The sequence below is a fragment of the Phasianus colchicus genome, chromosome 18 (assembly GCF_987193195.1).
Source record: "Phasianus colchicus chromosome 18, bPhaCol1.hap1.1, whole genome shotgun sequence".
Classification (NCBI taxonomy): Eukaryota; Metazoa; Chordata; class Aves; order Galliformes; family Phasianidae; genus Phasianus; species Phasianus colchicus.
In genome coordinates, this window is record NC_143453.1 from 7,647,276 (window position 1) to 7,674,650 (window position 27,375).

The following is a 27,375-nucleotide window of genomic DNA, read 5'->3' on the forward strand; positions in this document are numbered from 1 at the left end:
TCTTTTGAACATTGAAAACCCAAGGTTTTATTAAATAGCAAACTGAAGTAGTTGCTTCTGGTTATAAACTTTAGAAATAGCATATCTCCTCCTTCCCCACCTGCTTCTTGTTGATAGATATGAAGATCACAGCAGCTTTTCTCCCTAAGCTCCCAATTGGTTTCCTAATTTGGATCCAGTAGCAGGTAAATTCAGCTCTCACTGTTGAAGGCTGAATTGTTGAGCCTACTGCATACCAGTGTAGGTTTGCAGCAGCAGTGCTGGAAAAGCATGGAGCCCATGGAAACACACTGTGGGGCAGCTCAGACACGAGTGCTGCACCAAAACGTGCCTGAGCTAATTACTGCTCCTGGCACTGGAACAGGGACACTCTGATGTCCTGGGAGCAGCAAGACTTGTCAGAGCCTAGTTTTGCCTTTAGGTCATATCAACTCCTAATCATTGGCAATAACGGGGAGGTTAATCATGTGGTGATTGAAGTTCAAATTACCACAAAAATTTCAAGCCAGTCTAAGCATTAGAATCAGTTCAAAACTAACATTACTTTTATATATGTGTACACATTTCATTGACTTGAAACTCAACTATTTAAAACCCAAATAAAAGGATCACTTCTCTCACCATCCCACACTGCCAGTGACCCAACCCAGCACTGACTGCTCCACAGCATTCCAAATTCTGCTCTCAGCATCCAGTGTTAAGAAGTGAGCTAAAAAAAAATTGATTTTAAAAAAAATTATTAATTCTAGTGAGCACTGGCTTCTGTTTCTTTTGCCAAGATTCAATCAACTAGTGCTAGGAGAAAACAAAGTTTGCCAGAGATGCATTACAAGGGATGTTTAGGAAAGCATTTGGGGTTAAGTACACGTGAAGAGAGACCTATGCTGCCTTCCCTCTGAAGTGCCAATTCCCTTATAGCAGCAATTTCTTTCAGAATAATTTGCTTAAAGCAGATATAAGTCTACTTTTTCGTGCTGTTCAAGAAATAGCAAAATCAGCCACAGAAATAAGCTATTTCAGTAACCATTACTTTTGGCATATCAGCTACTTCTAATAGCGGCCTCACTGAAATCACCACAAAATCAGTAGTAAAGAAACAGTGCTCTGCAGCCACAGCTTCCTCCCAGAGAGGTCTGATAGCATCGCTGCAGTACCACTGGCATTGCTATGCTTGGCCGAGAGCGAAGTCAGGCTGAAGTGTGGTTTTATCACTGCTTAAATAGCACTGTTCTTCACTGCCTGCTACTAAAATGCTTTGTGCGAGATCAATTTAAAGATATTAAAAAAGTAAATGTGAACACAGTAAGAAAGCCACAATATATTCTCCTGAAATCACAGGCTTGACTCATCAGAATTTCTCAAACTATATTAAGGTCAAAGTGACCAATCCTGAGAGGGACATTAACCAGCATCAAGCCTTCAGCAATGATTTTAAAATAAAATCCCTGTTTTCAATCAACTGAAGCAGTAATCTGTAGCATCCTACCAGGGGAAGAAAACAAACAAACCAACCAATCCAAGAAACAAAATACAGTCTTTAAGGGAAATGGTGAAATATTATTTCTCTTTTTTGTTTGTTTTTAAATGGACTTAAGCAGCTTAATGCCTAACACTGACATCAGTGGCACGGGAATACCATGTCCAACCTCAGCACTGCTCAGTAAAGTCCACTGTCCAGGCATTAAGTCAGTCAAGAGTCCCAAATCCAACCCTGCAAGAAAATAAGAGCTTGAGGGCTCAAGGTGTTGGTACAGTACCTACAGACTTAAGAGTTTTACTTTTCGTAGAGAAACACCGAGGCTACTTTTGAATGATCAACCTCTAAGTTAAAAGCAGATACATAACCAAGACGATTTCTGTCTGCTTAATTTTATCATGAGAGCCCATTCTCACTATTCTACTTAATATAATCAGCAGCAATCAAGATCAGGGTCAGTTCATTCTCAGAACGCACCAGAACCTCAATAAATTTGGAGAATAATGTCATGCAAAATGTGGAAGAACAGACTCACAAGGTGAAGAAACGTATGCCCTGCAGACAGATTTGGGGAAGTGGTACTGAAGCCTTGCTCTTCTGTGATTTCTAACCTTTGTGAGCACAGTTGACTACAGAGGATAATTTTCAGGTTTTGTTCATCTGGGTGTTGCTTTGGTGAGACAAGGAATACGCAGCACAGAGCAAATACAGCCTGACGACCAATGTGTTAGGAAAGACAAATCATTTGTGCTTTAATGGTAACTTGTGCCCATCAGAGTGAGCCGATTCTTACATCCAAAAAGGGCCCAAGGGGCACAAATCTTAAAAAGACTCCTAGCTTCAAAAGATCACCAGCAGATACAAGTCTTGCAAAGGGAAAGACAAACAGAGGGATCCCAAAGGGGTGACTTCAGCACAGCTAATGTTGAAATGAGCCTTTGTCACCGTTCAGAGTTGCAAAAGAGATGCTAAGGTCCTGGTCCAGGAAGACTTCTGCTTACCATTTCCCCACTTCCAAACTGAGTTCAGGTAAAAAAAAATAAAATAAAGACATTACAACTAATTTCTTCCAAAAAATAACCTTTATTGTTTTTGTCGTAAATATAAAAAATGCATTGCACAATATAACAGACCTACTGAAAAGTGCTACATATCAACAGCACAACAGATGTTGTGTCATGCAACAGAACAGGAAACCTAGGCAAAGCAAAAGTACAACCTGAAGTCCTCAAACCTCCAAGCTTTTTTTTTTTTGAACAAGAATGGACTCCATTCACTTAAATACATTTAAATACAAGATTAGAAGAAAATAAGCAATTTGTTCATCATGTTGTTAATTAAGAGGATTATTCCTAACTGATATATTTTGATTCAAAATTCTATTCATGTTGGGAATGTTCAGATATAAAAGCAAATCAGACAATGGCTAGAAAGTCTTTTATATACCTGGGTGTTATTTCCTTGCAATTGAATCAAATTTTACAGATCAATCTACAACTTGGTGCTACCACTTCTGCTCTAACACCAAAAATAAACGTGAAATCCATCCAAGAATGAAACCAAAGGAAAGCTGAGGCCTTAGCTATTGTGGAAACAGTACTGGGGTCCCATACAAGAAAGCCTTCAAAAGTAAATGATCTCTGAAATGGAGGTATATAACTTGGAAGAGAAATAGGAAAACAACCTCAGTTTCAGCACACAACCTCCGAAATGCCACGCAGACAACACTCTCTTAAAAACAAGGAAATCCTTGTTCTGCCATTTCACCAAATTTTCCACGTAGCATCAAATCAGGGGTAAGAATGTAAGACATCAAATGAATACAGGACCCCAAGATATTAAGGCACAGGTGGTAGCATTCTAGTAAGCTTGCCTTGAAGAAAGGCTTTCCTGGTGGTCTAGAAAAGCATGGAAAAATACAGCAATTGGATCAACTGGTATTAATTGCGAATCCAGTTTCTGTGCAGAGATTAGTCTGTCCAGATGAAGCAAGGACTTGTCTTCATCTTTACTACCAATTTCTTCCTTATAGTTTGCTCCTGGACTTTTCCTGCTTATCCCTCCTGTAAATAGATTTATATACTTCCTTCTAAGTTTATCAGATAACAAGTTCTATAGAACTTGTGTATAGGGAGGGGACCCTCTACAATGTACTAATTAAAATAATTCAAGGTCAGAAGGCACCACTAGACAACCTCAATTTGACCTTGCATGTATCACAGGCAAGAAATATTTTATCTAGCCATGCCCCTGTTAAGCAAAATATGTTGGATTTGACTGAATGAGTCATATTTGCTCATACAGGAATTCTTTGTAAGTCCAGAACCAACCACCTGAAGACAGATATGCATCATCTGTAACTCTGTAGACTATAGGCACAGTGTGTTTTGCTCGCTTAATGTACTTTGGTGAGACACAGGAAGTTAGACTGCTTAAGTCAGAGAAGAAAGTGGTACTGAGCTGTTCTGGCTTTTTGTGCTGTTTTTTTTTTTGTTGTTGTTGTTAAAGCTGAAATATATTATTTAGAGTCCTCAATCAGGAAAGGCAGAAAGACTAAGCGGCTTAAATATATAAGCAATTAGGAATCTAGGCAAGAATTAATACATACATAGTCTATTCCTTTTCATACCAATCCTCAGAACTTCTATGTGCAGAGATGAGATATATGATAGCTTTATCCTCCTGTGTTTCCATATGAAGAGAAATCACAACCCTCACAAAGCTAACGGATAAGAGAAAAAAATTCTGATTTGCAACAACTGGGTGATGAAAATACACTGAATCACTGCTTCAAAGAGTTACCACATCATTTCTGGTAATTGCACTACGTGGAAACTATCTCTTTTCACTATTCCTTCCCTCCCTCCTACACTCTTGCCTAAGTAAGCAATCTCTGACTTGATTTTCTCCCTTTACACTTCATTAAGATTTGTGGTCTTTTCAAAGTGACATGAGCTTTTTTTCTCCACCAGAAATTATTAAAATAAGCACTTTCCCCTCCAATTGTAACCAACTCAGTACAATGTGATGGTTTTTTCCATCCGCATCAAAACCATTAATGGGTAAAAGTTGCAGCAGTTCACTCATACTTCCCACCCTTCCTACTCCTTTAAGGTCCCTTTTGACTTCCAATTCAGTCAGTGAGATTCCAATCAGTAAGATCTAAGTTTAGAAGTCATCATATTTGCCTGGGCTTTGAGGCATGGCTGCACTGCACACTTTGCTTGTTGAGACATCATTGATACAACTGCAACCACAACTCCAAGATGTGGTTAAAAACACGGTAAAAATCAGGCACAATCACTGCCTGACAAGCAGGAGAATAATGCAAGGGAGTCACTCAGAACATGCTCATCTGAGTATAGCAAAAACACAAGTGGATCTATTCCTGGACTATTTGTCTAATGAAGTGTTTCTAGAAAACTGGATACATATTTTTAATATGCAAATATGCATGTAGATATCTAGGCATATCAGTGAGATAGCCCAGTAAAGAACTTGAGGCACACTCCCCAGCAAATCACAGTGTTAAGTGACTTCACTGGAATCAAGTTCACAGACAGTGATAAAAATAGGAGAACTGAAGTATCGATTAAAAAATTATCCTACAATAACTCATAGAATCATTGAATGGCTTGTGTTAAAGATCATCTAGTTCCAATATATTTTATCCAGATGCATCCAAAATAATATTACTTATTTGATAAAATAAAATCTATGAAAGACCTGGATATGGGCCCTCCCTAGAAAAACTATTCACTAATTGCTATGACAGTCTTTATACACTGTTTTATTAAATCACCAGCCCTGGAAGTTCCTTCCAGCTCCCCCACTCCACAACTCACAGTATCTCTGCTCCGGGAACAGACCCTGGGGTCTGTTGATGTATTCTTCTTGTTACAGTCCTGCTCACATGTAAGAAAACTCTGCAATGAAAGCCAGTAGCTTCAATAACTCAGGACAAGAAGGAAAAAAACCCAGTGCTCTCTGTGCCTAGTGCTGATGCCCTACTGCTGTTTTTTAAAGTTCGTCTCACTAAGTCGGAAGGATTGAGCTCAACACAGTATTACTGACTCCATTTCTGAATGTGTAATATCCAAATTTTGTAGCTACTCTTCATGTTTGCACTGTGATAGCCTGCCCAACACCTGCAGACAGCCTGTTTTTCAAATTGTCAGAAAACTACTTGGAGGAGTACCAGGGAAACTTTGCATAGTTCCAAAATATCAGAATCAAGTAAGAAGTGGAAATACGTGGGTCACAGGATCGTTCCAGGCCAAATATGAACAACTGGCCAGAATGAATATTCCAGTTTTGTCTAAGAATGGACAGACTATCAACTGTAACAAGACTCAGCTTATCTACAGCAAAGGACAGTACTTGCAGAGTCTCCAACAGAAAAATATTATGTTTAAAATTAGAAATACTGTATATCTTTATAAGTTTTAAAATTTATGTTGAACGTAACTGTCCCAAACAGACCACACTTGGCTAAGTCCTTCAGGTTTTTTAAATAGAAGGCAAAAAGAGTAGGCGAAGAAGACAAAAGAAACTAAGAACTGACTATAAGCTAGCATGGTTTGCTACAGTTTCTGAGATAACATAAAAGCCAACTACTTAATTCTCAGAACTGAAGTTTTGTCTTTGAAGCACTATGACATTGATCTATGGATGTGTTTTACACGTGCACATTTTATGAGGAAGGCAGATGAACTCCTCAGAGTGCAAGAAAACAGATTAAATGAATATGAAATTCATGTGTCTATCCTGACTGTAGAATCTGCAAGCTAAAACTGCTTTCTTGCACTTACTGCACATCAATTTATTGCAATGGCTGTATCAGGAAAAATAATAAAAATGAACTACCTTATTTCTAGAGAATAAAGCATGTTTTGAAGCTGATCATATGTAACGGTACACTCATTAAAATTAAAATACACAAAACACAGCCTGAGATTTTAATTCTAGTATTTTCCACAAGTTGACATCACTGACAGATTATTCTTCTCCTTTGGTTTTTAAAGTGATCTTGTTCAATTTTAATTTTTACCTTTCAAGTAAAACAAATGGAACTGAACACCAGAAAACAAAATAAAAAGCATATTTTGTTTACCAAAACTAAAAGTACTTTTCCCCTCCGAGGGAACGTTCTTTGATGTACAAGATTTACATTTAAGAGAACTTAGCACTGGAAGCTGTTTTCCAGAAAGATGTTCGTTGCATACAGATGCATGCTGCATTGATGGAGATATATTGCTGCCTGCAGGATTGAATCCTGCTATTATTTACCTGAGCTTGGTGTTCTCACTTAATGGAGTAGAGCACAGCACTGAAGAGGAATCAAGATGTTACAAACAACGTTGCACCATACTTCAACAAATCCTGAAGGCAGAGCCAGATGCTCCAAACAACATCTTGATGATGGAGAGAATTCTTTCTAAAGTGCACCAACTGAAAGGAGACTCACCAGGCTGCTAGACTGGCATGTTCTCCACCCTTTGTACAAGTAACTCCTTGTCTTTGGTTGTTAGGTTTCACCAGCTGTTTCATTTGTCCTGCTGACTGCCTCAGTGGCTTGCTCTGGCAGGCGTGATGGATCTGACAGAACTGAGGTGCTTACACTTAGCTGCCGAAGGCTGCTCAACACCACTATTAAAAAAAAAAAGCCAGAGAAGTATGAAAAAGCCAGACTTACTGCAAACAGTTCCATGCAGGACATCATGCAAATACTATAAGGCTGTTACAATGACAGAATTACAAAAATACTTCTAAGAAACATGCATACTTGCACATATAGTAACAACAAGTAAGGTGTGTAAGAACTGTGCCCAGAGAACAAGAAATAAAGATCTACCTATTTCTTTCTACTGAAAAGAACACTTTTTGGCAATTCTGAATCAGAACATAAACAATTGTTGATTTTTAAAGGGCAAACGGTAAAGAAATGAGGCCCAAACCAATGTTCATTTTAATGGGAAATACAAACTCTGAAGTCTTTTCCTTCATGAGACAAATCACACTGTCAAACTTTACTCCAACTGAAGTTGAATATTTGAACTCTAAATGCAGACTGAGACTGTTTAAATTCTGGAATCTGTATTCAGCAATAATTATTTTTTCTGTTCAGTATTAAGCAGGCAATTAAATACCTTATAGTCAAAAGTTTTTTTTCACTGTTCACTGCAACAGTAAAAAGAGATTGAAAGTCATATTGATCATTATATGCTTCTGTCTCTTAGGAAAGGTACTACATATGGACTCATTCACTATGATCTTGAATTACTGCTTGATAGAAATTCACTTACTTGGCCTCAGAACAGGGAGGGAACAGTGCTGATCCAACCAGGCTATTGCAGTTTGATTCAGATCTTTAAAGCTTGTTGTCGAAACCATTCCATTGAAGGACTCAAACAATGGCTTAATAATAATGCTGAACTGCAAATCATCAAACGTTAAGGGAGACAGCAAAGGAGGAGTTCAAAACATTATAAGGGAAAAAATAACACAGCTCAAACTGCAGGGAAAAATTCGAACTTCAGTTGCTAGTTCTACCAACATTGATTAATTTTTTGCAAAATTCCTGTATCTGAGATTGACCTTATCTCCTGCAAACCAGCTGTATGCTAAGAACTATCAGGTTCTTCCTTTAGCTTTCTGTAGTTACTGCTTGCAAGGATGGGCCACGAGCTGCCAATAACATTCCTGGCAGTAAAAGAGCACGCAGAATTCTCACCTTGTATTGCATTAACATGTACAGAGCATCACCAAAAGCCTTCGTTGGCTGTGTTTCTCAGGCTTTCATGTGAGGTTTCCTAGAATGATCACCATTATATTGAACTCAAAACAGTTCACTATAACATTGACATGCTAACTCACCAAGTAAATATATCTATAGTTTAGAAACGATTATCATACAACTGGCTTCTTAAAAACTCGTCTGAAGGCTCAGAATCTGTGGTTTTACCCTGTTATCCCAGAAGGGATTTTCAGACTACAGTCAGCAACGTGTGAAAACATAGCCAAACTGATCTCCACTTTGTCACACACTCCTATCTTCGTCACTGTGGCTAACAATCAAGGTAGGTCCAGCAATTGCCTGGAATACTCTGGGGATTTACATGTGGTTATGGACTCGAACAGAGTGACTGTGTACTCTTCTGCTGATAGTCTACTATTCGTAAGTACTTTACCCTTGGGTTATCTCCAGTAGCCCAAGAACAGATAACTCATTTCCCTCTCAGAAACCATACATTTCCCAACAGAAACCATAGTATTCTCATATTTGTAAAGAAACTGTCCTTCTCTCTCCTACAGTCATTTCACAAGGAGATTTAAAAAAAAATTACCACCACTCACCTCTCAATCTTCTAACTTTAGTGCGTGACATTCAGAAATATGTCAGCAGTGGCTGAGGTCTATCCAGTTGCTGGACAACTGTCCCCTCACAGCTACAAGGAAAAGCTGGGAAAGACTACTTAGCCTGTCAACCTTCCATTTTACCAACCACAATAGCATTTGATACTACAAGCTCAACTACAGGTTTTGTTGTTACATTAAAATTCTGCTGATTTTTCAATAAAGTGAACTTTTATAACTCACCTGAAACTGTTTCAGAGTTAGTGCTATTACTGCACCAAGTGACTGCAGTGAGATCTTGCTAAGAATTGTTACCTAAAAGGATGCTAAAAGGGAGAATTTGGCTTTCTAGGACTAACATAAACCAAACATGAAAAAATAAAGCATTTTCACATACTGAAAGTATTAACAGTGCTGTTCTTCATGCATGCACAAAGCATGGTCTTATACACTCCGATAATCTAAGTTGCCAGGAAGGACAACCGAGTACAAAAACATAGAATACACATAAATACAAACATACAAAGGCTTAATGAGAAAAAGGAAGGTTCATGCTTCTGCTCATTAATAACTACACTTCCACTCTGCTAATTACTAACATCCCTGAACTGACTCAAGCTAATCGTATTTGATCCAAACTAGTACATTTGGATTAGCTAACCTGGTTCTGTTCCCTGCTTGTGGAAATCCACCTCTTGCATTATCATTCCTCTGTAAATGAGCTGCTGGCACTGGAGAAGTAAAGAGAAACTAAGTTGATTCACTGTCATAATGAAAGACAAAGAAATCTGGGGGGGAAAAAGGGAAAAATGCGCAAGTTTTCAAAACTGCCACAACAGTTTCAGTAACTGTCTATAGTCATTTTTTTCTTTTTTTAAATGATTTTTGCAGTTCTCAATAATTCTTTGCAAAAAGTGAGAAAAAACTACAGTTAGAGAAACATTTAATTGCACATTTCTTGGAGTATAACTACCTAATGCCTTTGTACCACATTTCTTTCAAATTACCCCCACAAAGTGAACAAATTCTGCCTCACAACAACATATGAAGTATTTCCATACACAGATGTGAATGAAAGCTCTAGACATGCATTACTTTAAACAACTTGGCTGAAATCACAGCATTAGAATCCAAGTTATTGCTTCAAAATACATTAGTACCAAACCTCAAGTTCAGCAGTCAATATGAAAGGATACAATCCAGAACTTCCAGTTCTGAAGGGTATTATTTCTCACGTACTCATCAAACATACTCCTTATGTGGTCAAACCTCTGTCGTGTTACTGGAACACCAGTAGCAGGGAGTCGCTGTTGGCAAGAACTGAAAAGAAAATATTCTGAGATCAGAATCTCCACCAGGAATGACAAACTTTTTTTTTACAGTCTAAATTATAGCAACAGAAATGTGTGCAACCCCAGTATCTCAAACTGAGGTGGCTTCCCTCTGCACGACCCCTACCCTGAGTTTATTTGTTACAGCCAGAGATACGCAGTTTTCCAATCAATTGTGTTTATAGTCATGCAGCAAAGCAATTTTTCAAGCTGCTACAAACTCCTTTTTACAAGCAACATAATTGAAAGCAGAGTATAACAGAACAAAGTAGTTTTTGGGATCCATTCAGAAAAAGGCACATTAGGAGTCAAGTTAAAATTTACAAACTAACTCCTTACCAGTGTTACAGAATAAATCGTTACAAAGATTCTTAAGAAACAGATCAATTTAAAATAAAACCAAACATAAGTTATCATACTCTTTTTTTCTTTTTCTTTTTTTTTTTCTTTTTTAAGAAAAAGAAAGATTTTGATTTGCTGATAAGTCTAATGTAATGCCTAAGCCTAACACTTTTGTATGTGGAAGAAAACTCACTGGGGTTCTCAACATGCTTTTCAATAGCACTTAACTATCGTAAACCCACAGAAGAAACAGGGACACCAGGAGGGTGAATTGATTTATCAGTTACGTTCAGTCAGTGGCATGCTCCATGATTCCAAGTCCTACATAACCAACCACATCGCTTCCAGTATAAACTGAGTGCATGGGGAAAGAAAACTGCAGCAAAGCCATCATGAAGAATAGGAGCGTTTCACCCCCCAGTGAGCCTAAGTTTTTTTTTTAAAGAATCATCACTGGCTTCTGAGAATTCTTCTAACTGATCTAACGCATCTTTTCTGATGCTGCCACTGTTGTGCATTCACACTCAGAGCTTGCTGAAAATCCACAAGATTTGCTACCAATGCCCATCCCAGAACAACTTTGCTTTTTGTTTGGAAGTTGGCAGCACTTCTGTTCAATACCCATCTGTTGTTTGGCATGACATCTGAGGCAAACATCCCCTGTTGTTAGCCAAAGCAACATTCAAGCTGCTCTGCTCCATGACAGAAATCTCCCAAAATCTCACATGATGGCAGCGTTTAGCTCCTCGATTTCTTCCCGAAGGCGCCTGGTTTCCTCTTGCATCTGTGTTCTTTCCTGCTGTAGTTTAGCGATATATTCTACTGTTTTCTGGAGAGTGATTGCATGGCTGATCTAGACCAAACACAAACATAGAGCTCACTTTCTGGAACAAAGCTAGATGGATGAAGAGTTTGCTTCTAACCTGCGGTAATACCCAGAAAAGCACTTCAGCACCTTTTAATTTCCTTCGTCCTGCCAAAGCACACATAGGTACAGGAACACTTAATACTGAACTCCTCATTTATCCGACTCCCATCTGCACACTAATACAGAGAAAATGGCTGCAGAGGTTGTTTTCTTCCCCAAATCACATCTTTTCTATTCTGTTGAAAGCAATATATTCAAACCATTTATTTCATTATCAATCTTCTAGAAATGCTGGCAGTACTGAAGGATGTGCTGCACCTGCTGAAAAATTTTTTGTGCTGTTAGAATGCGTTGGCTGACAACTTAGTCTGGAAAGCCTGAAGTTGTTCAAACAGAAGGTAAAACGGCCTAGCTATCACCAAAGGAGACAAACAAGGTCACAGATCTTTTTAAAATGCACTTTCAGTTCTGAGGAAACAATTAAAAACCTGCACTTCAGAAATAAACATTTCACTGAAGTCAAATTATCCAAAAAAATCACTACCTTTCAAATAGGCTATAAAAACAAGCAGTGAGATTCTGATTATTTATAGCCTAAACATAGAAATTAAAAAAAAACAATGTAAACACATCCACGCAATGACAGTAAGCTTTCATACTCTCCACGTTTCATGAGGCAGTGGTATTTAAGGATGTTTAGAAAGCTGCATTGCAGAGAAACCTGTGTTTTAATGACTTTAGTTTCAATTTAGCGAATTAAGATTAACCAGCATCATCAGAGTAAGTTCTTAAGCTTGACAACGAGAAGGGATTTTTTTCCTCTGTAAATCTATGCACAAAAAACAAACGACAGGGAAAAACTGAGAACATGTGAAAGGCTATGAGGTACAAGGGCAAATTCCTGAAAGCAGTTGGGTGATGTCAGGAGTCCAATAGGGGTTTTCAAAATAGCCTAAAATGGTCAGACTCCTAACTGCACTCAGGAAGTAAAAGACTAATACGTGTAGTAAGTTCTAGAAATTTCATTTCTAGACACTTGTGAATGGTAATTGCAGTTGTACAACACTGCTCTGCCATACTCTTAGCTATAGTTAACACAGCACAAAGCCTCTGCTAACAAACTGCTCAAAGGTGTGTTTATTAGCTCAGGTCAAATGTCAAGGTATATTGTGTCAGGCTCAACATCTTACCAACAGCATCTACACCTGCCTTCTGGCTGGCTCATCATTCAGGCAGAACAAGTTCACAGTACTGATTGGACACAGCTTTTTGAGTCCAGCTCTGGAAACCAGAATCCCTCCAGAATGGGTATAAAAAGGCAGTACATCAGAAGTAAAGGTATCCTAACAGTAAATGTAGTTATTCTGTGCTGCAAATTTGACAAAATCTTCATTTCAGGGGTTCTAGCAACAAGAACTATAAAAATCAGTTTTATTCTTTCCCTGTTGGCTTTAAAGCTGCAGTCTCCCATCAGAGAGGACTTGATCAACATTTGAAGCTGCATCAACACATGCAACATCTAAAGGGCTCTCACACATCGACCGTAAGGCATGAATTTATCATCCTTCCCTTCCCAAGCATCTCATTTTAACCATCTTCACTGACTAACTGGCATAGTCAGTCAACAGTGGAGAGAGAATTCTTTTTCAGAATGGCTTTCTTAAGCTCCCTATTAAGCCATTAAAGCTGCCAAGTTACTTACCGACTTGGAGTTTGCTGAAACCAAGGTGTTCAAGGTACTGCAGCCAATCCTGATATTAAACCTTCGTTTCTGTTCTGATGAAATACGCTTCATTCTTTGAGTCTGTGTAAATAAAATTATGCTGTTTTCCTTTACTGTTCTACTGCTACAATTACTTCTGCTATTCAAGTCCACAGTGTCATTTTTGTTGAACTACAGTATTCATTGTCTTTCCAAAGCCATAGGATTGTAAACTTGCAAGTGGTTTAAGTGATTAAAAAGAAACAAGCAGAGTATTAAATTCAATTCTGAACCTTGTAGAATTTCCTTCAAAATAAAGATTTCTTAAGACTCTGAAATGCTTTTTTTCCCTGATGTCAAATTCTATATTTTAGGCACATAGTTAGTTAGGATTTTGTTGAAGTATTTAAGTTTAGAACAATCCAAATATTTTTTTTTACCTAATGCATGCACAGAATGTCAATTAACATCAACAGGTTTTCTGATTAAAAAAATAAGAAAAATTCACAATTCTGGCTGAGGACATATATATAGAATACCCCTAAGGATAAAGACTGTCAGGAATTAACATTTTCCTTTGTAGCATCAGTAATCTTGAAGTTGCTTCCAGCAAAACCCTTAAGAAAAAATAACGAGTTTTCTCCTTGAGAATGTGTTTTCTGCAGAACGAGGCTTTCCAAGGACAGCCCATCATCACCCCAATTCACAACTAAGGAAAACAGTGTAGTGAAGTAGTTAAGTCACTGCTCAAAACCACAGAAAGTGCAAGAAAATACAGCATAGATTTCCAATGCCCTCCAAGTTTTGCCAACCTGAAAAAAATGTTACCAAGCAATACAGAACTGTTTAGTTTAACTAAGAATGCTGAGGAGCAAGGAGAGTACATCTAGAGACAAGGAAACAACACTTCCTCTCTCATCTTTGAGAGGAATTACTGTCAATACACATGCAAAGCAATTCCTGCTCACGTGAGTGTCTTCAAATAGCCATGAGCAGCCCTAACACCCGTCACACCGCAGCGCCTTTTCTTTCAAGAGAACTGCTCCATCTAGCGGTCACTTTCCCCACTACTGGCCTGTCCTAACAACCTGTTCCCCAGAAAAAGAAAAAAAATGAATTTTATTCCTGAAGTATTTCACAGCTCTAACTCTAGAGTTTTTGTAGCTGCTTCTCTGTAGAGCTGCAGAAGCATCACTGGAGACATGTTAACTCACTCAACAGGTCAAGAACTCATCCTTCAGCAATGGCTAAAGTTCTGCACCCAAAGAACTCCAACAGACAACGGCAAAAAGACACAGTTTATAAAACTAAACATGACACCTCTGACCAAATAAAATGAGTTCCAGCATAAGACTTCTGTGAGGCAGAGCAGGAACCTGCTGTCACGTCCATAAGGACCTGCAGAGGTACAGTTAAGCCTGGCCTCTCTGTTGAGGCATCTCCAAGGAATCCAAGGAGTAGATTAAAGTTCAAGATCTTAAATTGAACAGATCAGCATAGATGGAGCACAAGCTAAGTCCTCAAGCACAAGTATTCCACTTTCCTGAAGCACAGCTTCAGTTCACACTCAGATACCGGGGAAAAAAGTGACTAAAAGCAAAGAAAAGCACCTGAAAGGAAAGAACACACACCTTAAGTGCAGTCATTGGAGAATCAGAGGCAAGTTTTCCTGAGCAGCTGTTTTGAGGAGACTGTGGACTGGGGCTCTGCTCTGAGGTGCAAGGGGAAGCCTGGCCAGAATTCTGACAGTCTCGGCCTTCATAAAAGAAGAAAGACAAGTCATTAACAAACAATATTCTGTAGCAAATACAACTGCTGTGAAGATTCTATTTGGAACACAACTAAAATGCAGCGGACATCTAAGTTTTGTTCATTGATACAGCAACCAAATGCTATGCATGATAGAAAATGTCAAGATTTCTGCAAAAGCTTAGTATTCCAGAGCTCAAGGCTAATGACATCCTGAATAGCAATACATCGTACTCCTTTTAAATCCACACAAATACACACACAATCAAAAGCACACAGGATCTAATTCCACTATGATGCTAGACTCCCCCATTTGAAGCCATAATGGCCAGGGACACAAGAATAATACTTAAGCCATCTAGCAGCAAAACCAGCACACCTGTCTAAAACTGGCCCAAATACTGCTCCATCAACATACACGCAAGAGGAGTCCTTATGCTTACCTACCATTAATGATTGTGTCTGAGAGTATCCAATCAAAATTATAGTTAGGATACTGAACAATAAACCTATTCAGCACTTTCTACACCAATGCCTTTCAAATGAGTTTAATTAGTCCTTTGTGAATACAATGGAACATAATTTCAGAAAGGAACCATTTACAGAAACCACAAAGTCAGTTTATGGGAACACTGCATATTAGTTTAAGAAAAAACTGTCAACAGTTGGATGCAACTGAAGCAGGAGGGTATGAGGGCCCAAAAAGCTTTTCCTTCAAGAAACATCCTGGAATCTTCAAGGCCCATTTCCACCTTACCTAATCAATGGAAACACACCAGCACATGCAAAGGAGAGAGGAAGCTTACAAATTTCTTTCTTACTAGGTGTAGGTGAGGGAACTTGTGAACTGCTACTGTGGGAAGGGATTTGCTCTCCTTTCACCAGCACATCCTGGACTACATTAGTAGAGAAGAGGTGTGAGACCGTGGACTGGCTTTGTTGACTACTTGACGCTTGCTGTGCTGGACCAACCAGAATGTTACTGCGGAACTCTGCCACCCCAGGAGCCTGGGAGCAGCACGGAGGGAAAAAAAAGAAGAAAAAAAAAAGAAAAAGGGAGAGAAAGAAGGAGAAAATGAGAAGGAAAAAAGTAGTATTTATTACCTTGTCTTTGGCTAAAAGTAACAAATTAAAACACCACTAACAGTCTGATGACACGAAACTGATACTTAGGGTACTGTCAGGCACCGAAGCCAGACTTCTGGCAGGAAACCAGCATCCCTTCAGAACTTAATGCAGTATTACAACACAGCAACAGCACAACACAATAAAATATAGTTCCATCTTTCTGTATACGACATACTGGAAAACCCACTCATAAACTCTAGGCATACTTTCCAACTTGAAAATAGAAAGGCGAGTACCCCAGGTTCTTTCTACCTTCTGCATGATTAATAAAAAGCAAAAAACTGCCCCACTAGGAGTACAGTGTAGGAGTTTCAATTTGTAATCATATTGTGAGACAGAGGCTGTGAAAATTAGATAGTACTTTCAGGCCCACAAAGAACTTCAAATAAAAATAAGCAAACATAATAGAGACTGCACACACATGCTGGTAACAGTTGAGAATTGGTGGATTAGTTGCCCCCTTGAGCTCACTATGGCTCTAACAGCTTACAAAAACTGACCTTAAGAAAACCAAACATTTTTAAAATTCTCCTTACTCTGGCAATTCCAGCTGGTGCAATTGCAACATTAGACTGAGACATGGCAGGCGTCAAAATCCCCTCTCTTTTTAAAGGTGTGGGAGTTACAATCACAGCTCTGGACTGTCCCTGAAAGGCAGCTGAAGAACACAATTAAGGTAGAATAGTTAACAAGACAAAAAAAAAAAGGAAGGTGAAGATTATTATGTATGAAATTATGAAAATACTGGGCACTGAACAGGGGGAATGGGCATCCATGCTGTACTATTTCACTACCTTAGAAAGTGCCATCAGTTTTTTGATAATCTCAGTTCCATGAGTCCAGTTCTTCTTTGTCCGTATATTAAATTCTCTTTCTCACCACTTCAGTCTACTAACATGTTTCACCACCTGGTTTTACTGCTGCTTTATATGAGACAACCAAATGTGACTGCAAATCATCAAATTTCCACAGAAATTTCCAAGAATTCTACGTGGTTATAAAGCTAGAGCTAATTGTAAATAGCAGCATCTGTCTCCACAATGAAAGTTTAAAAAAAATCTCAAAGATCATCATCACTATAGGAAGCTTGCACCTATGACAGGAATTAGAATCCTCACCCTAGATAAGGTGGGTTGGTTTTTGTTTGTTTTTTTCCTTTCTAGCAATTAGGGGCTCAGTTTAACCAGTTTAACCAGATGTACGTTAATGCCAACATTGGTTTTGCATAGATTTTAGAGAGAACATAACTAACTATCCTATATTATCACTAAGGGAAGAATCATGCAAAAACAGTGCTTCTGCATGCTTTTTGAGAAAACTCGAGCCAAACTCCCTCTAGCCTGCGTATTTGTTTCAACTCGCTTGCTCAGAGTCTTTACGTTGAAGTGGAGACAGCAGAATTCTTTCCCATGCAAAACTGTTTGCCTGATGAGATAATCTTATTTTTGAGTCATTATTTCACAAGACAGTAAGCAAAATACATCCCTTTCTAGGGAGATTATAATGCAGTTCACTTTGCAGTCATGAGATTATTTGTTTGTCCTGAACACTCTGACACTTCAGTTATAAGTACTGATGTTTACACCGCTGTCAAAAATAAAGCTTCAGTCTTTACAAAAAGTTTTGACTTTGACCTCTGAGCTTGGTGTCCCAGCAATTTAGGAGCATTGTGATCTCTGAACACACATCACTGCTAGGAATAAAGAACACCAATGGCTTTAAAACTACAAGAGAAACCAAACTGTTAGTTGTGGTTGTCCAGAAGAAAGTGAAGTAGTATTGGGAAAGCATACAAGGGGTGAGGAACTAAGATGCGCTGTGTATGCTAGGAACAAAGGCTTTCTGACTGCTAGAGTTGTTCACAATGCTTTACTATGCAAGTAACATCTTGGCTGCTGTAAACACATGGACTTGTGCTTAATAAGCACGACAGACAGAAATGTTGCCAGGAACACCTGCTCAGTGACAAGCCCTGGCTGACATACCTACCACTTTGTAAAGCCTATTTAAGGATACTCCTCCATAGGAGGGTTTTTCTTGGATTGTTGTTGCACATTCCACGCAGTTGAGGTCACTTGGATCCCAGCCAGCACAAGTTTGAAAACAGAGCACAGTAATTCCAAGACAAAGTTTGTTGCCTGTCCTGCTCTACTCTTGAACTTTCTCACAAGAAGAACCACAAACTCTCTGCTCACACATGCTATTCTGGCCCTTGTGAAATTCTAATGTCTTCAAATCACACCCAAGGTGAATCGGTTCTCCTCACCCCCGTCCTGCTAAACACTGATGATTTATGGAATGATTTGTAGGCACGTATCCATGCTTCCATCTGAACCAACATTGTGGTCCACTTCAACAACTGCTCGCTAGCTGAACTGCCTCAAAGAGTTTCAGGCAGGCCGAGATGAGCATCTGAATACATTCAAAGTGTTACTAACGTATATATATCAGCACCCTAGTGTTACAGGGCATGATGGCGCAAAAACAGGCACAGTGACTTGTCCAGGGCAACCAGCTGAGCCTGTGACAGACCTGCCATTCCCCATCTCACAGAGTCTCCCTGCCACACCACTGTGTGGCTGAATGTTTTGAAGGAAAGCTAAGAACAGTATTAAACATCAAAAACAAGGTTTCAGTAGCATAAGAGTTATGCAGAGCTCTGGTCAACCCATGTGCTGATGCACCTACACAACCCAGCAGAAATTTTACAAAGCAGACACAATCTCAGTGCTGAAAACCTCCCCATGCATGACCTTTTTGACAAGTCAGCTCTGCACACACAACCAAACTGCATCTAATTCTCTCAGTCCAGAGCATCCCACTGTAGTATAGCCACATGCCAGTAGTTTGGACGATCCCTTGCACACCCTCAGGAAGCTGTATTTTTAATCATTATGTAAACCAAGAAAAACAAGAATGTGTTCCCCTCCTGCTAGTTCCACTCAAAAAATAACATCACCCACCATTTTTTCTCACCTGGGGTGATGAAGGCATTCTTTAGCACTAAGGACACTGTTTCAGGCTTTGGAGCAGATGCTATTTTTTGTGACTGTTTGGGCCTTGTCCCAGCACTAGCCAGGGGAACAGGTTTGGGGAGTGCAAACGTCAGTTGGGACTGCAGCTGGGGTCGAGGCTGTCCCTGCAGGACAGTAGTCTGGAAAGCCAGGTTACAAGGCACTCCTGCTCCTGGCTGCTGTGTTGCCAGGACGAGGTTCTGGCTCTGGCTGAAGGTGGTGGCAGGGGCATTGTGCGTCAGCGTTGCAGAAGCTGTGTGGGTGATAACCGTAGATTCACAGAGGCCAAACTTTTGGGTTTCTGGTGCTGCAAAAGCAGATGGTGGAGAGTTTAAGCTAGTATTCAGAGGCACTGCTGGCAACGGGGACTGGTGCTGTTGTGTTGCAGGTTGAAGCAGTGGCAAAGGTGTCTGAAACACTGGCAAAAAAGTCTGTGGCCCACTCAGAGACGAGTCAGGAGCAAAGTCTGCTGGCTGGATGAAAGATCCCCCACTTCTAATGCTGGAACACTGGTCAGTGCCAACATCAGGAATGACAGGAGAAGGTACTGAGGAAGCAATCAGTCCATCGCTGATGTTCCCAGATGGAAGTGTGTTGGGCAGTGAACCCGATGGCAGGACAGGAGACTGACAGAAAAGAAAAAAAGGAACAGATTCAGATGTGACCCCCTCAAGCTAAAAATCTTTTTGCTCATGTTTAAGCCATACATGTCCGCAATGAGGCTGTTTTAAATGCTGAGGTTCTCCCTTACCTGAGAAGAATGACTGCTGCTGTCTGTTGTAGCTGAACTGACAGCAGACACAGAAGGGAAATAAGCACTGGAACGACTAGGTGTGAATAAATCTGAAATATAAGAAATCACCTATTACTTTTTTTCTTCTAATATTTATGGTCTGGCACCACACCATGAAATATCAGAATTTCCAGGAACAGCAATATTATTTAGCAAGGAATGAAACCAGGAGATTTTTACTTTATCAAGCTAACTGAGCAATACATTGTTGTCTGCTAGAAAAACTCATCTCTTTAGGGCAGACCTCTCATGCAAGCTGAGGATAAGGCAAGAAAAATTAACATACTGTTCATAGTTCACCTGTATGCAGATACTCAAGAGCTGATTCTCAGTGCAGTCCCACAAAACTCAGTGATCTGATGCAGACTGAACAGAGGCCCAGCAAACAGATGTCACTTGACTTCCATGTTTTGTTTACCTTTCATTTAAATCCCTTATTTCTAAAGAGAGTAGATATCTGCAACATTTAGCTTCTGTTTAACACTAGTTCTTAAATTAATTAAACACTAGTTCTTAAATCACTGCAATTTTTAAGAAATTAATTGACTATCAAATTCTTACCCTGAAAAGTCTCAAAAGTGTCCATGAAATCAAAATTTGGCTGGAGGGGAATAAGCCCTGGTTGAATCATGTCAGCATTTCCTAAGTGCGCTGGAAAATTCAAGAAAGAGAGAGATCAGCTTTGTATCACTTGAACAGTAACTCGCACAGTAGGAATATGGCACTTAGCTAGAACACCAAGATACACTCCACAGCCAGACTTGGTCAGGAATTTTACAGAAAAAAAACACTGCATAACAAATGGAGCATCTGCCTTCTTTCAAAATGACAGCTCTGATAATGGACAATCAGGGAATTAAACTCTCAATTAGTAAAAAGGAGAAGTGAAACTCTCAAGGTTCTCACTAACAGCTGAGGACTGGCTAGCATGGACACCTCACAGGCTTGTTGCTCCCAGACCTCCTACCCTGGCCCTGCTGCACAACACACAAACTCACCGGGAATCACAACTTGAACAATGTCATCTCAAAATAAGCCATTATCCATTTTGCTTCAAGTACATTTCATGTAAACTACGGTGGCTCTGGAGTCGCTCTCAGACAGCTCAAACACCTACACAGCAAGGACAATGCACCATGGACATCTGCTGTCTTATTAGTGATTCAGAGCCTTCAGTTAGCAAGCGGTCAACAGAAACACACTGCTCTTGGGATTGTTTTTACAGGAGATGTGACTCTCACTTTTTCTGAAGGACATATGAAAGGATTTGGAAGCTAGAAAAAAAGTATTCCCTTAAAAGTACACACAACTGCTTTAAATAACAACGCCTTATTCATCACAGAAATTAAATACTACTCTTTAGGGATTTATTCAGAGCAACATTAGAGGACAACACTAGGAAAAGTGAAAAAAAAACACTAAGAAATGAAATTTGGATGATTAACTGGGATTCAGTAACCTACAAACTATTCAATAGCTACATTCTCTGACTTATTTTAATCTGTCATCAAAGTAATATACAATTTCTTAAGCAAGACTAGAAAAGCAACAAACAAGATTTCTCCTAGAGGTTCCCACTGCAAAATCAACACAGCTAACAGCCAACAAATACCTATCTCCCTGGGATTTGGCCAGGAAACCAACTGATGTGAAGACAGCGTGGAGAACAGGGTGTCGGTGAACTCAGACATAAGCATGTCCGCATCCAAGAGGCTGCCCTCCTCCATAGGGACAGGGGTTTCTCTACTATATCTTCTTTTTTGCCAGAGAACCACATCATCATCCTGCGAAAGGAAAAGAAAAGCTGCCTAGACAATGCTAAAGCATCCAGCTCCAGAAATACAAGAACGATTGTCACTTTTCAAATTTCTAAGGGCCATTCAAATGGACTGAAACAGATCAGTGGTACTTCTAATTATACTTCAGCTCACAGATTTGAAAAACAAAACACTTCTAAAGAAGTTAGCCCGCGTGCTAGAACAGCATGGGAGAAATTTTTGCCCAAAAAAACAGGTGCAGACTAGTAATACATAACAGATCAAATAACTGCAGCAACATTTTCTAATTTCATTGAGCATACGTATGTATTTGCAGCTACACCTTGGATAAAGATTTAAAATAACACACACAGCAAAAACTCAAAGCCAACAATTCCTATCTTGAAGCATAACTGAATCTGAAATTTACTTAATCTAGCTTCATGTAAAGTATCTGTATAAACTTGTGGGCATTTTTCTTGTGAAAAATACAATATAACATGACTTTGCTTACTCTTCCTTCATTACAGACTAAGGCCAACTATTTTTTTTTTTGCTGCAGACTAGAAGTATAGTCTGCTTCTTGTGGCTGAGTCAGCATGCAGCATTAACCACACCAAAATACCATGGTGGTACAATGGAGCTCACTGCCAAAACACCTGACAGTTTTGTGAAGCTGGGACAGATCCAGATTTATGTTCAACTCCAAAAAGAGGGAAAAAAAAAAAATCAGAATAATACTTCTGATCATTTTATATGCCCAGAACAGATTTGATGGCTTTATAAAATTTTTTGTTTTCATGCTAATTTATAGCACTGTTGTTCTTCTAAATATCTTGCCATTTTTAGGATCCTGGCATGTTATTTGCCAGTGTTGTGACAGCAGGAAGATCAACAATGTGTACTGCACACATCCTCTCATATCCAGTTACACAAGCAAGGAAATAGTGCCAGTTATGACTCAGTAACAAGATGAAATAGCATGCCAGTTCTCCAGGAGATTGATCCCTCTGCACATCCAAAACTGCTTCTCATTTGTTCTGTCACAGCACTTTAGATTCAACCTCTCCTCTATCCAATTTAAACTAGAAATCTTACATTGCTTTTCATGGTATAGAAGCATTAAGCTGTCTAACCTTAATTAAGACTTCAGCAGGATGCTTGTCTTTAGATTTTAATCTGTGCAAGCTACTGCATGTTACAGCTTTGTTACTTATTGCAGCTTCTACAAACATAAGTGCAGCCACTTTTCTCTGGAATCACTTACCCTGACCAAACTCGACAGATCTTCATCTTTATGTTTCTGTAACTGCAAATGGAGAACAAAACAGATCTTAAAGTCAGAATACATTCTATATATACCAGTAGAAGACCCAACTGCAAAACTTACAATATCCAGTCGTACCCAATTAGTCACTGCACAATCATTTTTTTATTTAGTGGGACTATTCAGTAGAGTAAACCTTAGTATTACCTTAAAGTACTCGCATAATCTCTGTTTTAAGTATTACTGCATGTTAGGGATATCAAAACTCAAAAAGCAACAACATACTGGTTAACTAAGCTACATTAACAGTGCAAATGAACAGACCCTTTTCTTGAAGTATGTTCTCCACTTGTGGTATTCCCTGATGACGATTTCAATCCTTCGTTTCCAGTACTTTCCTTCTGTTGCAATGGCCTGAGAACACAGATACAAACATACCATGAATTACGCAGAATCATATAATGGTTGAATGTTTAATAAGTTTCCAAGCAAGTATTCAGGAAGAAAAAACATGAAAGAAATCCCGTTAATTCTGTTTGAGCTCATGTATCAGTAGCCCAGTTGTCCCAGAGTATATCTGACAGTTTATTGTGAGGAAGATGAAACCAGACAAGGGTATAGCATTTGTAAATTATACGAAAGTTTTACAGTACAGAGAGCTACATCTACTGCCACATCAATGGCCCCACTAATCTTCTACAAGGAGCCAAAGGGCAACTGTTTGTTTCCATTTTGTGCAGAAGCATGACAATGGAAGTACACAAACACACATTCACTTTTTTTGTGAAGTTACCCTGATTAAAACAAGTTTTCTCATGTCTTGAAATTACACTTCATCAATTGAAGATACAGAAAACTCTCGTAGGATCACATTAATTCAGATCCAAAAATAGCTATCACTGAATAGCCTGAAGAGAGCAGTGGCTGTCAAAATCTTAACCATTCAAACTGCACTTCACCAAACTAGAACACAGACATAACAGAGACTTTTGGCTGTTCCCTGATCACCTCAACAGGACGAAACTATGAAAACATGGGTTCAACAACACACTTTCTTCACGTTAATGGTTCCTTCTAAATAAATAAAGACTATGGAGCACAGAAGTACTAAGCTGCTTTCCTATCTAGTGGACTAAAAAACAGTATAATCTCTAGAGCTCATTAGTCTTTTCCTCAGCTGATACATACCTCTGGCCGACGATGTTCATCTACATCAACAGAACCATCCAGGGGAGTCACAAAATGGCACACTGGATTCTTGCGCTTCTCAAGGTCTGAAACAGGAATGAAAATCCGAGCACTCAAGAAGTGTGGGCTCTACAGGTAGCCCTGTTACCACAACAGAAACGTGTGGGGAAAAAAATATATATATTGCCAGGTCTCTCCCCGACAGCCAACAGGAAATGAAGAAATTTCAGGCAGTGCTTCCCCTGCATGAAAAACTCTAAGAGCGCTGATCTAAAGATGCAGCCACAACAGGTATCCACACATCGCAGCCCCCAGCAGATTTCTGAGCTTTTCATTAAGCAGTAATTTCAGATCTTTCTTGCTTCTTGCATGTGTAGCTCAGAAAATATTTTATAGCAACTGACAGCCCAGTTTAATACTTACACTGCATGTACCATGCCCTCCAGATGGCGTTATTGAGACGGATTTTATCTCTCCACTGAAGTTTCAAGCCTTTAAAGTTTTTCCATTTTGGAGACACTAGCTTCCCACTAAAACAAAACAGAAAGCAAAATCATTCTGATTTCAGTTTTTCTCTTGCTGCTGCTATCAAGACAAAATGTCCCCTTAAATTGCCAACAGGAAGACATACAAGCAACCATGATTGGCTAATGACAACTTTTGCCATGTGCTGTCCAATGCTTACTGATCTACACACCAGAGAGCAGTTTTCAAGACTTCTTCATATTCTTATCTGCCTGCTAACAACTGTCACAACAGGTTTTGCAAGCATTTCAGGATTGCAACTCATTTCACCCCTACACATTTTTCTTCTTGCTAGTATTCAGCCTTCTCAAATTTCAGCCTATGACTTCCATTAACTGACAACGAGAGTACTTAAAATTAAAATCTTGCAGGTTTGGCTGTATTATAGTTTTATCTGGCTTGGATTTTGCCAGGGAGCTGGATGAAGTCAACACAAGTTCTTTCCTGCAGTTCCATTTGATTTTCTGGAATGGTAATACTGGAAAGAATGAATGAAATACCAGTTTCGGCCCAAGAGAAACCACCACCCACCATCTCTATAGTGCTGATAAACACAGCTGAGCAAGCTGGCACACAGATTCACCACCAGCCTAGAAATAGTAACATTTCTCCAAAGAAGGGGAAGACTAGAAAGAGAAATAGCTGATGTATGAATAGCCTTAGGGTTGGGGGAGAGGAAAAAGGAAGAAGCAACATGTAAACATGACAAACATCAACTTCCCAGCCCTTACAACACCTTCATGAATCATTAATCCATGCTATTGACAGATCAGAGGAAGTAGGAAATACTCCTAATGTAGTATATTCAAAACACAAATTAAAGTACGTGCTGCCCCTCTCCCAGGTTCCCCCTCTCATTTTCTGTTATCTGTGAGTTTGGGGCAGACAGTGGATCCATCCATTCATTTTAGAACCCCACATACATAATCTCATTCTGTTTTCAAGCTTTTTGCAAGTCTGTTGTTGCTCTTCTTGTTGAATATTCCTCCCATCTCCACAAGCTGCCTCACCACCTTCCCAGCACACAACCAGTTCTGTCCCAAAACTTCAAGTCTCTTAGCTTACCATTTCTTTCAAATCTAGGTTAAGACATGGCTTCCCCATTTCTCATGGGCACATTTACAGTTCAGAAAGAAGTCATTAACATGCTGACACATCACTAACACTGACAAAATGCCCACACGCCTCTGACTAAGTCTGTCAACTCAATGTTCATCTCAGTTGCTGCGTGTATCTGGACAGTTTGCCAAAGCAACAAAACTAGTAATGTTCATTCAGCAAATCAAGAACAAATGCTTTTCTTTAGAATAATAAAGAAATAAAAATCCCTGAAAGGAACTGTGAAGAATATACAAGAGATCATTACATCTTCAAGGAGCCAATTAAAACTGGAATTCAAACACAAATAGTTTAAAATGTTCGCTATTACATTCTTCCAAAACACTAAACAAAAAGTAGAGCATCAAAAGAAGGAAGTGATTAAGAACCTATTCTCAAAATAATTATTATTTTTAGTTCCCATGGGAGCAAAGTACAAACCCAGCTTGAGGTCATAAGTGAAACGCCTCTACCCTTAACGAGAGAAAACAGCATGAAGCTGACAACAATATTTAGATACTAGCCCAAATTCAATTACTTGGAACAACACTGCGACTGAAAGCAGCAGCCTAACTGAAACCCACCTTCAGGTTTTAAAGAAGCAAAGCAAAATGAAACAAAGAAAACAAATTCATCTACCCAGATAACCACTATCTGTTGTTGCTGCCAGCTCCCCAGCTGCTCAGAACACCACAGCTCCAACAAGGATACGGAACGGCTTGCTGATCAGCTGCTCATTCCCAACGTACCTGGGAGCACAGCTTTCCCAAACCTCGTTCTTCCTACAAGTGCTGCTGCAGCTCCCCAGGAGTGCTGGCTGCAAAGGAGGGAAGCATCCCTGAGAAGGCACAGGCTGTGACAGCTACATCCAGCCATAGGCAAGAGCTGGGGGAGGCAGGGAACGCAGCTCTCGCTGCTGCCTTGCTGCCAGCTGCACCGCCTGCACTGCGCAGGACGTGATGGCCCGCACAAACAATGTTGAAGTATGAGACTTCGCTATCTTTACCACTGCCAAACTCCAAGTGAGTGAAAACGGCTTGATGGATAATGCACAATACATTTCAGGAATTTAGAACTCTCATGTAGAGATCTCCATCTCCCAAAACCAAACATCTTCAACCATAAGCCAACTACGAAAGCTGCCACAGCCACCGGAGCTGGAAGCACTGTAGGACAGCAGCCCCTGTGAGCTTCAGAGGAGCCACAGCTCTCAGAAGAGAAACCACAGAGAAATGAGGCAGCCACTTCCTGTGCTGCAGCTCACCTGCAAGTTCTGGACACACCGAGAAAGGTCAGAGCCCAAGATTTCTGATAGTTTGCCCCAGCTCAGGACCTTCCTCAGGCAATTGAGATCCAAGCAGGCACATACACACCTGATCTGTCAGAGGAACACACAGCTCCACACATTTTTGAAATTCCAGGAAGAACAGCTGTGCTTTAAAAGCAATGGAAAACCCTCAAATGTCACAAGATTCACAGCAAGATGCAAGAAACAGATGTCCGTTGTGAGGGCATGACTTGATCCCCTTAAACACAAACACATTTGATTTTTAACTTTTTCTACAAGAAATTAAAAAGTAGCTTAGGAGAAGGTGTGCATTCTAACGCTCTACAAACCAGACTTTTGCCCTAGCAATACCTATTTTTAGTCAAAGCTCAACCTTTAAGAACCTCAGCTTTGGTTTAAGTTAATAAAATCCAGAATAAAGCATTTCTGGCATACACAGGCAAGCAGTAGGAGACGTTTTCCACATGTTAAAGGGATGTCTTCTGCTGATAA

At 39.6% G+C, this 27,375-nt stretch overlaps 1 protein-coding gene across 2 annotated transcripts in view; it reads right to left on the bottom strand.

Moving 5' to 3' along the window:
* Positions 1 to 2,540: 2,540 nt before the first annotated feature.
* MLXIP (MLX interacting protein) overlaps positions 2,541 to 27,375 on the bottom strand; it is a 45,565-nt gene continuing 20,730 nt past the window's right edge. Inside the window, exons 2-17 of one of the 2 annotated variants that reach the window (XM_031592550.2) lie at positions 24,396 to 24,502; positions 23,973 to 24,058; positions 23,109 to 23,198; positions 22,785 to 22,826; positions 21,373 to 21,544; positions 20,322 to 20,411; positions 19,719 to 19,810; positions 18,930 to 19,593; positions 16,490 to 16,611; positions 15,647 to 15,833; positions 14,708 to 14,832; positions 13,077 to 13,178; positions 11,232 to 11,359; positions 10,030 to 10,153; positions 7,783 to 7,912; positions 2,541 to 7,126 (exon numbers count right to left, since the gene is read on the bottom strand). In XM_031592550.2, coding sequence (XP_031448410.1) covers positions 7,005 to 7,126; positions 7,783 to 7,912; positions 10,030 to 10,153; positions 11,232 to 11,359; positions 13,077 to 13,178; positions 14,708 to 14,832; positions 15,647 to 15,833; positions 16,490 to 16,611; positions 18,930 to 19,593; positions 19,719 to 19,810; positions 20,322 to 20,411; positions 21,373 to 21,544; positions 22,785 to 22,826; positions 23,109 to 23,198; positions 23,973 to 24,058; positions 24,396 to 24,502 — 2,383 coding nt within the window. In that variant the 3' untranslated portion in view covers positions 2,541 to 7,004. The remainder of the gene's footprint in view (positions 7,127 to 7,782; positions 7,913 to 10,029; positions 10,154 to 11,231; positions 11,360 to 13,076; positions 13,179 to 14,707; positions 14,833 to 15,646; positions 15,834 to 16,489; positions 16,612 to 18,929; positions 19,594 to 19,718; positions 19,811 to 20,321; positions 20,412 to 21,372; positions 21,545 to 22,784; positions 22,827 to 23,108; positions 23,199 to 23,972; positions 24,059 to 24,395; positions 24,503 to 27,375) is intronic. The other variant, XM_031592551.2, reaches the window with a different exon arrangement.